The sequence below is a fragment of the Cricetulus griseus genome, chromosome 4 (genome assembly GCF_003668045.3).
Source record: "Cricetulus griseus strain 17A/GY chromosome 4, alternate assembly CriGri-PICRH-1.0, whole genome shotgun sequence".
Taxonomy (NCBI): Eukaryota; Metazoa; Chordata; class Mammalia; order Rodentia; family Cricetidae; genus Cricetulus; species Cricetulus griseus.
The window spans coordinates 137,425,745-137,439,673 of record NC_048597.1 but is presented as its reverse complement, the minus strand read 5'-3'; the positions used below and the strand labels follow the sequence as shown (position 1 = coordinate 137,439,673).

The following is a 13,929-nucleotide window of genomic DNA, read 5'->3' as shown; positions in this document are numbered from 1 at the left end:
GACAACAGAATTAATTCTCTTATCTTCCTTAGCTCTTGAAAGAAAGCCAGTGGACTAAATTTGGACCAAGGCAATATTGTTCACTTCATTTTTTAAAGGACAGAACCTATATGGCTGGGAGATCATTAGCCTGGCAAATAAAATTTTTGTGGTTTCTTTTATTTGTATTTCAGTTGTATTTGCAACTATATTTTGCAAAACATGTTAAAATGCCTGCCATATCTGCAATAAAGTATACCTCACAATTATCCAGGATTTGTTTATAGATTGAGTTCTTTGAACTTTGTCTAAGAGATTTCATCTAATCATAACCAGAAATTTTAGGAAATGAAAACAACATATCTTAAGTATTTTTCAGTGGTTTCTTTTCTTATTTAAGTTGTTAGTGATAATACAAAACTAGAAATACATATTACTTAAGAAAATAAAATCCAATAGGATTTAGTCAAATAAATAAAAATAAAGTCTAAAAGCTTTTTAAAAGATGAATTTAGAGTTATTTGTTTTTCAAAATGGATTACATAATATATTTCAGTTCTTAAATTAAAATTAATGGTTTATAATATATCTCAAATTATATTATCCAAAAGTTTTCATTTATTAAATACTTTATGGAAATACAGATATCAATGTATTATAATTTACAATGTATCTGAATAAATCTCTAGTAAAATGTCATGACAGGAAGTTATTTATAAAAGACTTAATGAGACATGAGATAAAAAACAAATTCATGAAAAAGAAAAATTTAACTGTCTTGTATCCTATAAATTAGATTGATTTTTAATGTGTTTGACATTTTCTTTCTAAACACGAGTTTTTTGGTTTCCATTTTTGTTGTTGTTTGTTTTTTGGCAGGCCTATCTTTAAAAGAGAAAGTTAAAATGAATTTGAAATGACATTTGCCGTTAACTTATAATTTATAGGAAAAACAAGGTATGGAAAGCTGTTGGGACCAGAAGTGTCAGTTTCATCTAAAACAAAATTGCTTATTAGAATACAGTCCTGAAATCAAACTTGTTTTTTTAATCTATACATATGTATTGAGCACCCTTGTGTCAGGTTTCAATGAAAATTGTATTAACTTGCATAATCTAATACTAGCATTAAGAATGAGATCACATGAAAGTCTTCATTGTAGAGGTGTTAAGATGGAGATGTAGAATAGTGAAATAATGTGTCCACAATCCTACAGGGACAAGCTGCTAAGGTGGGCTTCAGGTTAAGCACTGGGGCAAACACACACCTGGAGGCTGCCCAGGTCAGTGGTTCCCCTTGTGGGGCCTTCAGCCATTGACATCTGCACCATATGGAAATATCCCACATGCTCAGGCCATACCTGAGACACCCTAAGTCCTGGGGCTGAGCTGGACAGTCTATTTTGAGAAGGTGTTTAAGTGATTAGAGGCATTGCACTAAAGCCTCCAGCAGGAGGCAGTGTCCCCTGTCTTGTTTTCCAGTGAGCTAGTTGAGGAGAGGGTCATGCAAATGTACTTGCCTTAAGGGGCTAGGTGCTGACAAAAAGGGTTTATTTGGAAGGACAGTCATGCCAAGAAGAATGTGAGGGGAAGGGGAGAGGGAAGGAGAAGGGTAGGAGAAGGGATAGGGGAAGGGGAAGATTTGGTGTTTGGAGCGTTGAGAAGTAAACATTTTAGTTCCAAGGATGAAAGAAGGAAACCATTCCCACTTCCAGTGGAGTGTTCAGGTTTTGCTTGCTGAGCCCCTGAAGAAATCATTGGAATGCTTTCAGTGCTTATGAACACTGTAGTGGGGAGAACAAAATCATTGCCTCCATGGTCTCTGTTTCACCATCTTCTGTCTGCTTGTGTCTTTAACAATTACCCCCAGAATTGGCAGTTACAGAGCAGTCAGAGGCGAGCCACTGAAGACCACCCAAAGCAATGACGCTATCCCTTGCTTAGGAGAGTCTAGCCCTGGATGTGACACTATTCATCCACAGTAGTACTCAGGTAGCTCAAAGGCAAGTCTAACAGAAACTACAGTCTCTCGTACTATGATCCAGCAGGACTGATCATCACAGAGTGTGTAATATGTGAATCTTTCATCCCACTAGCTGAACTCCACACTCTTCATGGTAGAGTTTCTCAGAAACCCTTCTGATGGCTTTTCAGGCTAAGCAGAGTCTTTGCTCTTTTCTTTCTGCGGCAAACAGGGATTTGCTATCAAGTAAACAGCATGGGCTGTCTACTCTTTGCAGCATCTCCGAGGAGATGGCTCTGATATGCACCACTGTGCTCAATCACTTAAAAGGCAGTAATGCAATTAGGGCATCCTTTATATAAGAACTGCTATTGCTTTCAGTTCACTTCCAGGCCTGACACAAGTAAATCACTTCGATAAAATCCCCTTTTCCCTCTACTCCCAGGGAACAGCATAAGTAATGATAGCAGTGATCTAGCAAGGACAAAATGAATGTAATGTACTTTTTATAGAAAAGCAAAATGTTTCACAAGGCAGTGATTCATCGTGTCATTCGGAAAATGAGTTTTCTTTTGTTGAATGTAAATATGGATAAATGATGTTCTATAAGGGCACTTTTGGAGAGGCAAACACCACACACCTCTTTGGAATATAAATGCTTACACATAAAAGTAATGGTAAAAGAAACATACTTTAGAAATATACTGCTATATCCCTTTATGATTATTCAAAAAGGAGGTGTTTTTCTATGGTAGTTAAGCAAATACTTTTCCTAATGTACAGATAATGACCCAATTCTTTAAAATTTTTATTTTAAATATTAACATCATGACTCAATGGCACAGACTTAAAAGACACCAACTTTGGTGTATTTTTTTTGATTGTTGTTTTATGACAGCCAGCTGGCTTCAGTGTTGCATTTGAATGCATGCATGCCACACACAGAGATTAAATTCAGTTCTCTATTACTTCCCATCCTATGTTCCTACTTGCCAACAACGTCCCTCTAATTGTCACCAACTTCCGTCAGAACCCTTTTCTTCTGTTTACTGCCTCACATGAAAGAGCTCACAGCACTGTTTCCATAGCTGAGATGTCTCTTAACATCACACCCACTGGTTCTACTGCTTTCCTGATACTATACTATCATATATACACCATATTTCTCTCTTACTTCCTCTCTTCTCTTTGATTCCTCTTTCTCTTTTCATCATCCTCCTTCAAGAGGCAGATATTTTTGTGTTTTATTTACTAATAGAGTCACAATTTCTATAGTATATTGTTCATGGTAATGATTCCACACACACATGTATGCTTATTTACTTGAACATATGACTGAACTTGTAAGGCAAATATTTTGCTTCCCAGTTTACAAACAAAGAGAAGTTAGGGAAATAATGTAGCAAGGACTGAAAGTGTTGTAGATAGTCGACAACATCATGGATTCATTCATCCAGTCAATGAATGGCATTCAGGTTTATGGCACTCCCAATGTAACATGCAGCCTCCTATGAAATTATGTCGATATAAAAGCTGATATGACTATTATTTTTATTAATTCATTTATAATAAGATCCAGAGATGCCAGTTTGGACATCAGTTTTTTCTGTTCTGCCACTGGTAAGCTGTGAGAGTCACATGATTTTTTATACTTTGTAATTATTTTTGAATAAATACTATATACATCAAAAGTTCAAAACTTAAAGAATAGTGCTTGGTGAAAAATTTCTTCCACATATGTCCTTACCACCTCTAATTGTGCCTTCCTGTTGGAATTACCCAGGAAGTTCTGCTAGTTACTGAAGATAGTGTTCCACCCCTGGAAACTGTGATTGAGTTGATCTAGGAGTTCTGCCAGGCTTTAAGATTCTTATGAGGGCATCACAGGAGCAGTGCTCCCAGAAAAGCTGTTGCAACAAGGGCCAGAAACAGACAAAACATAGAAAACATTTTTTTTAATGACCCTGGGCCTGAAGCAACAAAAGGCAGTGTAGTCGCTGAGTATAAAGCAAATGGCAAGAGAGAAGTGATGCCCGGTGCATTGCTCCTGAGAGTTCAGACCATGACATGGGGAGGGAGAGAGGGAAATGAGCCTGGAGGGTTACTTGAGAAATCAAAGTGGAAGAGTCCTATGATAGGAGACGTTAGAGGACACCCGAGAGAGAGGAAGAGGTGAGGGTTTAAGGAAAAGAAATCCATAGATCTAGAGAGTCTTTCTCGGTGTTCTGAAAATTGCTAAACACAAATATGTGAAGGGAGTTCCAGGAGGGGATGGAAGCAGGAGGGATCAGCAGCAGCAGTATTCCCATGGGGGACAAGGGATTTGTTTCATTAGTGAAGGGAAAAATAGCCCTTGGTTAGGTACAGTCCTATCTAAAACATCCTGGGAAGAGAAATTGCAATGTATTTCCAACTAATGAAACCAAATCCCACAGCAAAGTTTCAGAATATGTAAGGGAGTATGAGGATGTGTAATACCTAGAAACATCATTCACAATGACTGGTGGCTAGGCCTGGTCTAAACATCAGCGCAGAAAGTGCCAAAGTCATGTAGATATTATAATCAACAGACAATCAGATAGTTGTCTTGACTATATTTCATATATGCAGAAAGACATGTGGAAGATGAAGAAAAGATCCTCACCAAATTCTGAAAGAGAAAGTTACCATTTACGAAGTCAAATATAGTTAGACTGTGTGGGACTAAGGGTAGATTAGACACTGAAGATAACAAGATTTGTGAAATTGAAGACAGAGCAACAGAAGTTATCCAAATTGAAAAACAGCAAAGAGATAACTTAGGAAACAAAAAGAGCTTCAAGAGGCATCCTGTATGTGTAACTAGAGACTCTGGAAGGTCACTGGAGGATGTGAAAAGAAATGCATTTTTCCCAAATTTAACAACAATTAAACACACAATCCAAAAGGTCCAACAAGGTTGAGCTCAAGAAGCATGAAGAAAGTGAAAGTTACATCATAACAAAATGGCTGGAAATCAATGACAAAAGGAAATATTGGAAGTGCTGAGGGGATTAAAGACATTACGTCAGAGGAACAAAACTAAGGACTATGATGAGTTCCTGTGAATAAGGCACAATCTTTGAAGAACTGAGGGGGAAAGTCGGTCAGCTAGAATTAGAACAACCACCAAAATGACTTCTTAAAAGCAAAAGAAAAGCAAAGGTTTTTTCCAGACATGTGAAAGCTGATGACATCATCATCCTCAAGTTGCTCTACAGATAGGTTAAAGGAAGTCCTTCAAGCCGGCGCACAGCTGAGTGGTGGTGGCACATGCCTTTAATCCCAGAACTTCGGAGGCAGAGGCAGGTGAATTCGAGACCAGCCTGGTCTACAAGAGCTAGTTCCAGGGCAGGCTCCAAAGGCACACAGGAAAACAGTGTGTTGAAAAAAAAAATGATAGCACAAAGCTAGAAGGGGAAAACTAAATATTTAACTGCAAGGTTTTAAGTGCTGGGAACTGGTAAGATTCTTCTGCTATCCTTCAAAGGTGTAATATCACTTCAAGGTAGATTGTGACAAATTAAATATTTACTATAACTGTGAAGACAATCGCTGAAATAACAGAAGGAAGCTGTAAATGCTAAACAAGAAAAGGAGATAAAGAGGGACTATGAAGCTGTAACCTTATGGGAAAGAGGAAAAGGTTAAGAACATCTGGGAAAACACAAGAGCAAAATGCAGAAGAAAACAAACAAAAACAACAAAGCACTAGACAAAAGCAGCAGCCAGCCAGGAGCATCACCTGCTCATAGGCTAGGCACCCTCATCAAAAGGCAGAGGCTTACGTTTTGGATTGATGCCCATAAAGAACATGTTAAATCGTAGAGAGATGAATTGAAAGTAAAGTAATAGAAAGCAAGTGTAAAAAGTCAACACTAAAAAAAGACCAAACTAGCTGGGCATGAGGGCACAAGCCTCAAGTCCCAGCATGTAGGAAGCAGAGGAAAGTGGTTTGGGAGTTCTAGGACATCCTGGTTTACATGAAATCCTGTCTCAAGAAAAGAAAATGGAAAAAAAAAAAGAAGAAAACTAGATCAGCTGTATTAATATCAAAGTAGGTTTGACTGGATAAAAATCATCTCATTCTCAGGAGTGCACTCTCTTATACCTGTTTATATATCCGATATCAGAACTCTGGGCCTGGGAGGACTTACAAGGGAAACAGACAACCAACCAACCAGAGTTGCAAATGTCAATGCCTCTCTCTCAACAACTGACAGAGTAAGCAAGCAAAAAACGAGAAAGGAGTCAGAATATTTGAACAACTCTTAACCATCCTGACCCAGTTTACATTTAGAAAGCACCCCCTTCAACAATAGTGGATTATGCCTTCTGTGTGACAGATAGTTACCATGGTGACTGAGATGTGTACCATAAAATGAGGCTCAATAAAGTAATAGATACGTGAGTCTGGTGAAACCTATCTCTGACAATAAAAACAGTGTGAGAAATCACTAATGTGAAGATACCTTGTCAAATCCCTAAATATTGTAAACTATATAGCAGGCATAAATGAGGAAAATATCAGGAGAGTTAGAAAATATTTTGGACTGAAGGAAAAGGAGAACATGTGTGATGCTGAGTAGTATAGTCTTCCTTTAGAAATGATGCAATGTCTAAGGCCAATGACCCACATCTTCAATCTCAAAGAAACTAGGAAAAGAAGATTTCAGGTTCAAAGTAAAAGAAAAAAAGGGAGAAAATAAGGGGAGAAAATAGTGGGACAGTAATGCAGAGATTAATAAAACTGACATTCCCCCAGTCAAACTGATCAGGAAGAAAACACAATCTCCATTACTAAGCACGTGGGGAATAATATTGGTGTTGAATCTGCCTAATCTCTAATCTATGAAACCTTCATGAAGGATTGTCCAGAACAGGTTGGTCAACGGTAGCAGTTCTCAACTTGTGGGTTTCCACCCTTTGGGGGTCAAGTGACTCTTTCACAGGGGTCACCTAAGAGCATCAGAAAACACAGATATTTACATTATAACTCACTAACAGTAGAAAATTACAGCTATGAATTAATTGTATGGTTGGGGTTCACCAGAACATGAGGAACTGTATTAAAGGGTTGCAGCATTAGGAAGGTTGAGAACCACTGGTCTATGGTATGCCTGTGGGGGATTATCTTGATTACATTAACTGAGATGGGAAGACCCTTCTCCTGTAAGTTGCTTTTGTCAGAATATTTTATTTCAGCAAAAAGACAAGAAGCTAAGACAGGGAGCAATAAAGGAATATTATCATATAGTACAATAATCAGCATACTTACAATTTCAACAATTCAAATGAGGTAATACATTTTTTGGAGACAAAACCCATGAAAACGTCATTCAAGAAGAAACATAATTTGATAGCTATGAATTTGTAATTAACATTTCCATAAATGCTAAGGTGCCCCCAGTGACTTATACAAAATATTTAAAGAGTGTACAATAGCACAAACTCCCAAGCTCTTCTAGAAAACTGAAAGGAAGTGGTATGTGAGGGTCAGTTTTAACTGTCAGTTTGACAAGACTTACACTCATTTGGGAGATAGTCCTCAGATCAAACATGATTATCTTGATTGCATTAATTGCAAACCCCTCTACTGTGGTTGAGGTGACACCGTTCCCTAGATGGGAACCTGGACTGTGTAAGTGAGCAGCATGGGTGCGTCTCTTTATTTTCTGACTTTGACTACAATATGACCTGCTACCCCAGGTTCATCCTGTTTTTCCTTCCCTGTCATGGTGGATGGTGAACTATGATCTAAAATAAACCCTTTCCCCTTAGGTTGCTTTGGTAGGCTATTTTATCACAGCAACAGGAAAAGAAACCAAGGATAATTTAACAATGAAGCTATGAGAACATTGTTGCCTTAAGACTAAGACTGAAGAAAGACAGATAGTATAATAGAAAATCAGGGTCTAATATTCCTTTTTGAATATACATGGGAAAAATCTTAAAATAATTCTAGGATATTGAGTTCAACAAAAGGACATTAATATGACCAACTGGAGTTTTCCTCAGAAATACAAAGTTAGCTTAACACTAGAAGTTCACCCAACAAAACTGATTAGACTAACACACTAAAAAAGAAAACTCATTTGATTATCTTAGTAGAAAAGAAAGAAAAACAGAAAAGAAAAACAAAATCAAAATACATTATCTATTCCTTATTTTAAAAAATCTTCTCTGCAGTATGGGATGAGAAGGGACCAGTTCTTTGAATTTCATTAAGCCAAGTCCAATGAAAGACATGCATGAAATTCCAGGGGCTCATGTTATGCACATTGTGTAAGAGCTCATTAAGTGGATCTGACCACTTCTATTCAGAGCTGTGCAGGTAATTATGGATGCCGCAGTCAACTGTGGAATAGAAGCAAAGAATTGAAATCACTTCTGATCATAGATAGTATGATTGCATGCAAAATGCAAATCTTGAAAAGAGCTACAGGAACAGATACATATGTTAAGAAAGCTGCCAGTTACAAGATCAGCATGCAAAAGAAAATTACATTTATACCTACTATAAATGAAAAATTGGAAATTGAGATGAAAAAGAATTTAGTAGAACATGAAAAGTTTTGATATAAATGTGGCTCTGGTGTGTCATGCCTGTATATTTAAATCTCTTTAGCTTTGGTGATAAGTAAATGGAAGGACATACTGTTTGTGGGTTGAAAAAGACTCAATGTTATAAATGCCAATTCTCCCTAAATTGAAGTACATGTCAGACAAAATCCTGATTAAAATTTCAGTACGCTTAAAAATAAATCATTGAATACTAAAGTTATATGGAAATAAAGGAACTAGAATGACCAATATGATTTTGAAAAAGAACAAGTTGAGGGTACTGGTGAAAACTCATTTTAAGACTTTAATTCAGCAACAGCAAATTAGGGCATTGTGGTTTTGGTGTGATGATACACAAATAGAGATCAAGAAAACATTAGAAAGTGCAGAAGTGGGGACTCCCCATTATCTGTTGGGAATAAGACCCCTCACACTGTCATGATTATGTAACCATTTAGGACCCCAAACACACTGTTAATTAGATAGTATTTTTCACAAGTATGGATATATCTATGTGAAATGTCAAATGTTACATTGAAGAGCTACTGTGACATTTAATTTACTTCCTTACTTCTTCAGTATGTAGTTGGGAGTTTGGCTTCTCCTTATTCCATTCAATTTTTAAAAAGTATGAATTTTGACCCATTGGTGGTTAATTTGGTGTTGTCTTTAGGTTACAACTATTTTTTTGAAAGAGTTATTTGCACTCTTAGGAGACCCTCTTCAAAGACAATGGACCAACGTTTCTGAGGGTCTCGACTTCTTAATGACTGCTCACATTCCCTTCACAGCTTTTCTGTAATTTTCAGTTTCAATACAACAAAGATCTGCCATATCCATTATCTGGACACTTCATATTGCCATGTGCTCTGTGCAGTTGCATTGTTAGTGAACACTAAGTCATTTTGACTGATATTATGAACTTTTCCCAATATTTTATCATGTCCTGGGCCAGTACATTTGAATCAATTCATATCTGTTTTGAATCATTATTTGCCAAATTTAATAACAAGATTCATTGCCATCCTATAGTAAATTCATTCATTAATTTTTTGCTTCATTGAATTCCATCCGCCTATGACCATATTTCATTGCTCTGTGTTTTCTGGTTCTGTCTAGTTGTATTTATTTGCACTTAAGCATTTGAGCTCAAGTCCTAGAAGTCTCTGTATAGTGGGTGAACATATAAGCTTTAAATGTTGTCTTTCCCTTTGACTGAGAAAATAGTGAATTACCCCTAAACCCCTCTCTGAAATGAACTGTGATGTGCCCCTCTGTTCCACAGGGAGAGTGTGGAGAGCCTGATCCAGAAGCATTCCTATGCCCGTTCTCCCATCCGCACCTACGGAGAAGAGGATGTACTGGGGGAAGAGAGCCAGACAACTCCAAATCGAGGTAAGGCTATCATTTGGAGATGTGGGGCTGCGGGAGGCCAGAGCACTTGATATGGAATGAAGGCAGGATGCTGATGTCTGGTCCTCTGGGAACACATGCCAATAACTGGCTTCCAGGCTTTTTAGAAGAGGCAGTCTCCAATGCTGATCCATGTATGCCCCGTTATTTTGCTTGAGTGGCTATTCTGCCTGTGGTGTGTTTTGTTAGTAACAAAACACAAAGCGTTTGAATCAGGGTAGAGGAGGGCTTGTCTGTGATTTACTGCCAAAGAGCCACCAGTCACACTTCTGGACAGTTTCTTACTATTTTTGAATCTCAGCTTTATTTGAAAATTAGGGATATCTTATAAGGATCAAAGTTCAAAATGAAGAATATTTTAAAAAGAGGATTATCACAGCAAAGGGCCACCACTGGCCCTAATAGTTGAAGAGAGAACTAAACAAAGTGTTGGGGAGATGGCTTGGTGACTTGTAATTCCTTGTGTTGGGCAAACAAAGACAGGCAAATATCCCTAAACTCACAGGCTTCCCAACCTGGCCTGCTAAGTGAGCTCCAGAATACTGAAAGACTATATCTCAAAAAAAGGGGTGGGGAAATGGCATTTGAGGTTGTTTAATACATAATGCTCATGGAACACAAAACACAAAAGAACTGAGTGAAGTTTCCTTGAGCAGAAAGCTCAGAGAAAAGATAGTGCACAGAAGTCAGAGAGAAGGGGAAGACAGAAAAGAGAGGCCAGTGGTGCCCCACCTGTGTGTGTGTGTGGGGGGGTATATGGGTGCTTTGCCTGTGTGTGTGTGTGTGTGTGTGTGTGTGTGTGTGTGTGTGTGTGTGTATGTATGTATGTATGTATGTATGTGTGTATGTATGTGTATCATGTACTGCTGAGTCAGCTGTCCAACCCCTTCTTTAAAAAATGAGACCCAATTGTGTTGCTCAACTACTCTTAGTGTGGAGCATTAGCATTTATTTTGAAATAAACTGATCTTAAGCTGGGCACAATGGCACATGCCTTTAATGCCAGCACTTGGAGGCAAAGGCAGGCAAGATTTCAGTGAGTGTGAGGCCATCCTGGTCTATAAATTGAATTGTGGTACAGCCAGGGCTACAAAATAAGGCCCTATCTCAAAACAACAAGGAAAGAAAATAAACTGATCTTTAGCTCTTCATCATTATATTTACATAGCAGCCTGAGACTAATGAGTGCTTTTCTTTCAGGATCAGCCTTTACAACATCTGACAATTTGTCTCTCAGTACCTGGGTATCATCCTCTTCCAGTTTTCCTGGATTTCAGCATCCACAGACCCTGACTGCTCTTGGCACCAGCACAGCATCCATAGCGACACCCATTCCTCACCCTATACAAGGTTCTCTGCCACCATATAGCCGCCTGGGAATGCCTTTGACCCCATCTGCCATTGCCAGCTCCATGCAGGGAAGTGGTCCCACGTTCCCTTCATTCCACATGCCTCGATACCATCACTACTTTCAGCAGGGGCCCTATGCAGCCATCCAAGGACTACGCCACTCCTCTGCAGTGATGACACCATTTGTATGACTCTTCTGAGAGTGGAGGGGAGCTAGATCCAGGATGTGCAAATGGGTATGAAATATAGGAGAGGGATGTGTGGGTGGGATGTGGGGTATTGGGGCAGGGGCTCTCCAGGAAATACAGGACTTATTAAAGAGGAGAGCTGGACTCACAGTGAAACCTACTTGTATGGAAGTGCACCATGGGTCAGGATATCTGCAGTTGGATCCAGGAGAGAATCAGTGTAAAGTTTTGCTAGCCTACTCCTACAACTAACAGGATATCAGTTTACTTGGAAAGCTTCATGATCTAAGGTGAAGGAATCTCAAGGTGTGTTATTCCTAGTGGTTAAAAGTCCTGTTGGTTCAGTATTGTATAAAATCCTTGTGTATAGGTTTTCTTTCTGCTTTCAACAGGTTCAAAGCATTGTCCAGAAGGCAATACTATATAGCATATTAAAATGCTCAAGTCCATTTCTCCCAGTAGAAAATGGGAGGCAATAGCAAAATGTTTGTAATGCTGTAGCTTAGGCATGTTTAGTTTCCTTTATGTCAGTTTGCTGGGGAAGGGGTAGTGTCGGTGCTAATGCATCCTGTGGTTTAATGGATATAATTGCTAAGGCCGCTACCAATTCCTGCCATATCCACAGGCCATGACACCATAAGCTCTGTCTTTAGTCCTTTTTCTTTTTCCTAATAATTCTTTTCTTGCAAAAACTTTGTAGGGGAAACCCTCTGTATGCTATTTTAAAGTAAGAAGCTTTGTTATTATCAAAGAGGTTGGCTTTTGGGGTGCTGCATTCACAATAGGCTGCTGGTGTGACCACTGAGGACCCCTCCATAGCCCATGCATGGTGATGGGTGAGTTTCTCCTTTACAGGCTATAATCAAAACATGGTGGTTCTCTTCTGAGGGGAATTTCTCTGCCATGGGAGCCAAAGTCCTCTTCATCTTCACTTCAGGTTAGGGCAATCTTTTGCATATTAAAACACACTGGGCCAAATTTTATTTTACTTTTTTTTATAAATATGCTTTATAGCTGTTGCCGTCATCATCAGGGTTTTGCCAATGACTAGTCTCCCACTGTAGCTCACTATGATTTCATGTTTGCCTATGGGCATGGGTGTACCCTGCATCTGACTTCTCTTATCTATCTGTGACATATTTACAGACTCCCTTCCATTTTCCCCAGTGGCTGACATGAAATTGCATGTTACTTCAGTGACTCCCTGACAGAAACACTAACAGTTCTGACCAGCAGACTAGAGCTTCATCTAGCTCTTGCTTCCTTCGTAAGCTTCTCCTTTATAAACACACTAGAGATTATATTTTACTTCTGTATAACCAAATGTTAATTTTGGACAACATGTATCTTACCATTTACAGGCAGGGCCACAAATCTGGTATTTTGCAATAATACATTTCCCTAATAATATAGATTTATTAAAGTCACTACACCTTCAGCTTTGAAGACAATGTGTCCCATGTTTAGAACGTGACTGGTTTGCTTCACAAAGTTCCCCTGAACTTCATTTTAGTTTAAATTTCATATGTAGTTTTCATTCTACTCTATTCCTGTGTCAAATGTATTGAATGTACTAGCAGATATGGGAAATAGCACTCCTGACAGTAGAAATGTATTTAGGCATAAATGCAATATACTTACCATATCATTTAGCAATTTTATTTGATAGTTTTGTTAGGCTTTTCCATGTTGGATAACTTTTCAGGCCAAGTCCAACCTATGGAACAAGGAACCACACACAGCCTGAGTGCAGGAGGCTGGCTTTAGATTTTGCACTTGATACTCTCTACGAAAGTCCGTAGCTGTCTTATAAATAAGCATGAACTGTCAACAAAACCATTTTAAACTCCCACATCAGACGCCGGTGGCTGCTTGTGTGCCACTGTCAGGCAGTCGTATCCATAAATAGTTGGTTTCCAGACAAGTACAGACATGCATTTCTCTTAAAACAAACAAACAAACAAACAAAAAAACAATTGTGACTGATGTTTAAAATAACTGCCTATAGAGGTGGGATAGGGGATTGCTATTTAATGATTGGCCTTTTGCAAAAGTACCTTGGAATAAAGTGCTGCAGGAAAAACCGAGACACTATTGTTCAGGGTGCTCCTCAGCCCCTCCCCCCGATAGTGCCCAGATATTAAAGTGAGTATGTGTCTTCATTTTCTTTTCCCATGAGAATGAAAGGATTGTTTTGATACTGTTTTCATAGTTTTCCCAATCTGTGTGCCTCACAGTAGGTTTGTGGGTTTTTTTTAAAAATTTTGTTAAATATGATGTTTTGCCAGTATTTCTTGGAATTTTTGCCTGTAATTTGGCAATACAAGGATGAAACTGAATGGAGTGCATGACAACCAGCAAAATGGGCTCTTGAAAAATTTTCTCCCTGAAATTCCTAATTGGATGTTTGTTTCCCAGGTTGGTATTACATGAACCAGACAGAAGCCACCCAGGA

The 13,929-nt window shown here is 38.6% G+C and overlaps 1 protein-coding gene across 1 annotated transcript in view; it reads left to right on the top strand.

Moving 5' to 3' along the window:
- Tbx20 (T-box transcription factor 20) overlaps nt 1-11,477 on the top strand; it is a 49,887-nt gene extending 38,410 nt beyond the window's left edge. The window contains exons 7-8 of the mRNA XM_027411698.2: nt 9,809-9,918; nt 11,137-11,477. Of these exons, the coding sequence (XP_027267499.1) occupies nt 9,809-9,918; nt 11,137-11,477 (451 nt within the window). The remainder of the gene's footprint in view (nt 1-9,808; nt 9,919-11,136) is intronic.
- Nucleotides 11,478-13,929: the final 2,452 nt, after the last annotated feature.